The sequence below is a fragment of the Octopus bimaculoides genome, chromosome 9 (genome assembly GCF_001194135.2).
Source record: "Octopus bimaculoides isolate UCB-OBI-ISO-001 chromosome 9, ASM119413v2, whole genome shotgun sequence".
In the NCBI taxonomy this organism is placed as follows: domain Eukaryota; kingdom Metazoa; phylum Mollusca; class Cephalopoda; order Octopoda; family Octopodidae; genus Octopus; species Octopus bimaculoides.
The window spans coordinates 14,788,429-14,792,819 of NC_068989.1; the positions used below are offsets into that span (position 1 = coordinate 14,788,429).

Sequence of the window (4,391 nt, forward strand, 5' to 3'; positions counted from 1 at the left end):
CTATCACGAAGAGGAAGGCATCGATGTATCTTAGTCAGGGGTATTATTTTCTTTGTGTTCAATACAACTAAATTCTTAAAAAATGAACATCATGAATGAGCTAAAGGAATGAATTCACTGTCGAAACATAAACACACACAAACTTCTGTGTTGGCACTCTGTCGCTTACGACGTCGAGGGTTCCAGTTGATCCGATCAACGGAACAGCCTGCTCGTGAAATTAACATGCAAGTGGCTGAGCACTCCACAGACACGTGTATCCTTACTGTAGTTTTCGAGGATATTCAACGTGACACAGTGTGACAAGCCTGACCCTTTTGAATTACAGGTACAACAGAAACAGGAAGTAAGAGTGAGAGAAAGTTGTGGTGGAAGAGTACAGCAGGGTTCGCCACCATCCCCTGCCGGAGCCTCATGGAGCTTTAGGTGTTTTCGCTCAATAAACACTCACAACGCCCGGTCTGGGAATTGAAACCACGATCCTATGACCGTGAGTCCACTGCCCTAACCACTGGGCCATTGCGCCTCCACACACACACAAACACACAATAAAGAAAAAACCCTCAAGCCTGTTGCCCATGAGCTCAGAGCTTATCCAGATTATCACGGACATTTAAACTATGAGTACAAGACTTACCCCCTTCCTCTGAACAAGGTGCTAGATTGTCACAGGATTAACTCCCAGGTGTCCCTGATACTCCTTTTCAGCTGAGTGTTGTAGAGTAGCATGTAATGAAGTACCCTGCTCAAGGACACAACATGCTGCCCTGTCCAAGAATGGAACCCACAACCTATTGCTCATGAAATCAACAGCTTAACCACAATGCCATGCACTTTCACTGTTGAAACAAAAGCTTGGAAGAATTTCTAACAAAACCACAACATACAAGAATCCTTATAAAATCTTTATACAAACCTTTTCAAATTCAGAATTGAAGTCTTTCCTGAGTATAGTTGCATAAAGAGATCGCTTTCCTTGATTGGGACTCACTGGATCTTTGGTTATGTCTTTGAAATGTTCTTTACTTTCGTGTTCTTTGCTATTGTCACAGTCTTTACTACCATTGACAATGCTACAATTGTCAGCTTCGAGAAATACATCACTTTTCTCTTCAGCTGTTGTTGTTGCATCGTCTTTTTTGATTGCTGTTTCACAACAGTCCACTCTATTAGAATGATCACTGACACCTTGTGACCTTGTCTTATCAACCTCTGAACTGGTAGAATCTTTCAAAGAATTGTTATTGGCTGAATAAGTAGCCTCTGTTCTGTTTTCATTAATGTCTTGAGAAAGATCCAGACAGACAGCTGCTGACCTTTTCAAACCTGTTTTATTGTGGTTAAAATCTTCGTGTAGGTTTCGGGAAATGTTGTTTGTGTCGTATTTGTCTTTGGTGGCAAGTCCTCTCTTTTTAGCTGAAGTTACACTAGATGTAGTTTCTGACTTATTTTCTGATGAGAGACCTACATATGAAGATAACGCTGTCTTAGATAATGGATTAACTGTGGAAGAAATACTTTTCTCAGTGTCTTTATCAAATAACTCATCACCGATTTGAAATTTGCATTTTGTAACTGGAATGTTTTCAAGGCATGTTCGTCTAACCTTGGGTAACGACGTACCCCAGGTTGGTAGACTCGCAAGATACGCTTCTATTTGGTCTGATGTTAAAGGTTTGGTCAATTCCTGCATGCCAGGCTGACACAATAATTCTGGATACCACTCGGTGTTTGTATTCCACTTGAAATCTGAGCCAGAATTGCTGTTTCTTTTCTGTTTTGAGTAATACGACTGTTCACCAGACTTACAGTTTGTCAATAAAACCTTAGGGCTGTGAAGTACCGGTGTTTTGTTTTCTGACTGGTCGTTATTGAGATCATCCTTTGTGTGAAAGACAAGAGGTTTTTCCAAGAACATATTCCGCGATGCTGTTGAAAATGTACAATTATTGCTGGACTTCACCTCTAGTTTAGCAAACTTTGACGCTAGTTTTAAGGAATCCTCTTCAACACTCATTACAGAGCGTGTCGAAGAAAAAGACAAATTCTTCTGCTGTGAAGGAACCTTACTGTAGGACACTGCTGGCGAAACTGAACTAGATGGCGCACTTATAGTCTGTGGTTGTTCCTTCTTGTTAATAGAACTAGTTTTTGATTTAGATTGTGTTAAATTATTGAGTCTGTTCGAAATTGTTGTTGTTGTTGAGTTTGTTGTTGAGTTTGTTGTTGTTGATGATACTTTCTTTGGGTTAAATTTTTTTACGTCGCTATTATTACTGTTATCACAATTTGCAGCAGTTGTCAAAGTCTTTTTTCTTCGAGACGGTTCTGAATTGTCAGGTGGAAATTTAGATGGTTTGCTTTTGTGAAGCTGGTCTGTAATGATTGTGGAACTAGTTAATACACTACTCATCGGATTTTGACACAGAAGAATTGGTATGTTCTTCATTCTTTGAGAAGCCGTCACACTCACTCTCACTGTGCTGTGTGACAAGTTTGCTACTGGGAAATGATGAACTGTAGAATCTCCTTCGAACAAATACGGTCTAGATTCTCCTGGAGCGTACAACCTGAAATTAAAGATTAAACAGAATCAAAAATTTGTGGAAGTTTAAGAAAGTGTTATTGTCTGAAATGGTAACAGATTAGGTGACTGGTTAAGTCATTGGTGAACAGAGTCTCAATAATTATCATTTTTTTTTTTTAACTATGGAACTCAAAGTAGATGATATTGGGTTAAAAAAATATTGGGTTAAAAAAATATTTTGGACAGAAAAAAAATCAAAGGCTTTCAACTTTTCCAATCCAAAAGGGATTTTAACCCAGTATTTAGATTCTGTTCATCATCATCATTTAACGTCCACTTTCCATGCTGACATGGGTTGGACAGTTTGACTGAGGACTGGCAAGCCAAGAGGCTGCACTAGGCTCCAATCTGATCTGACAAGGTTTCTACACAGCTGGATGCCTTTCCTAATGCCAACCACTCCGAGAGTGTAGCGGGTGCTTTTTACATTCCACTGGCACGAGGGCCAGTCAGGCGGAACTGGCAACAGCCACGCTCAAATGGTATTTTTTACGAGCCACCTGCACAGGAGCCAGTCCAGCGGCACTGACAACGACCTCGCTCGAATGTTTTTTCACGTACCACCTGCACAAGTGCCAGTAAGGCGACGCTGGTAACGATCACGCTTGAATGGTACTTTTTACATGCCACCGGCATGGAAGCCAGACAGCTGCTCTGTGCCACCAGCACGGAAGGTTGTGATACATGGTAAATAAACAGGAACTTATAGGCGCAGGAGTGGCTGTGTGGTAAGTAGCTTGCTTACTAACCACATGGTTCCAGGTTCAGTTCCACTGCGTGGCACCTTGGGCAAGTGTCTTCTACTATAGCCTTGGGCCAACCAAACCCTTCTGAGTGGATTTGGTGGACGGAAACTGAAAGAAGCCCGTCGTATATATGTATGTGTGTGTATAAGTTTGTGTGTCTGTGTTTGTCCCCCCAACATCGCTTGACAACCGATGCTGGTGTGTTTACATCCCCGTAACTCAGCGGTTCAGCAAAAAGAGACCGATAGATTAAGTACTAGGCTTACAAAGAATAAGTCCTGGGGTCGATTTGCTCGACTAAAGGCGGTGCCCCAGCATGGCCGCAGTCAAATGACTGAAACAAGTAAAAGAGTATTGATAATAACAGAAAAATTAAATGCTTATTGGAAGGAAGAAAAGAAAATGGTTTCTTGTACTAAAGAACTTCCACATATAACATCATTAATTTCTAGAATTCCGTTTAAAATTGGAATTAGTCACCGTATGAGGCTATTGAGTGAAAGACAGCCAACCAAGTTAAATATAGATTTGGTAAGTATTAAAAGAACATTAATTTTGAAAAATCCTTCAAATACATCTTTTTATAAATGAATCAGCTTTTAGAGGCTTTATGCTTGTCAGCTGTAAAAGAATATCACAAATGAGATTTTGTCTTGGTAGGCTTAAATTTCCTGAGCCAGACAGGCACATAGCAGACCATATATTTCTTAGCAACAAAATATTGTTTACTCTAAAAGAAACTGCAAAAAAAAAAAATTTCTTTTAACACTTTATAGAAATATTTTCAGACAAGTATTCAGAAAAAAAAAAAAATTGTTTTTTTTAATAATATTCTTAAAAAGTAGCTTTTAATATCATTGCTTTAATATATATATATGTATATATATACACACATATATATATATGTATATATGGAAGCATGTGTGTATGTATGTATATATGTAAACACACACACACATATAAAGTTGTGATTATTTAGAAAATTTTTTTCATGCTTTAATTTCATAAAAACATTCAGAAAATGTCTATTAAAAACAAAATGCAAATGGCAAAGACAA

The 4,391-nt window shown here is 38.9% G+C and overlaps 1 protein-coding gene across 3 annotated transcripts in view; it reads right to left on the minus strand.

Annotated features, from left to right (window-relative positions):
• LOC106874620 (atos homolog protein A) overlaps positions 1 to 4,391 on the minus strand; it is a 212,194-nt gene that overhangs the window by 22,684 nt on the left and 185,119 nt on the right. For all 3 annotated transcript variants that reach the window (XM_052970434.1, XM_014922412.2, XM_052970435.1), the window contains one exon: positions 917 to 2,570. In XM_052970434.1, the coding sequence (XP_052826394.1) occupies positions 917 to 2,570 (1,654 nt within the window). The remainder of the gene's footprint in view (positions 1 to 916; positions 2,571 to 4,391) is intronic.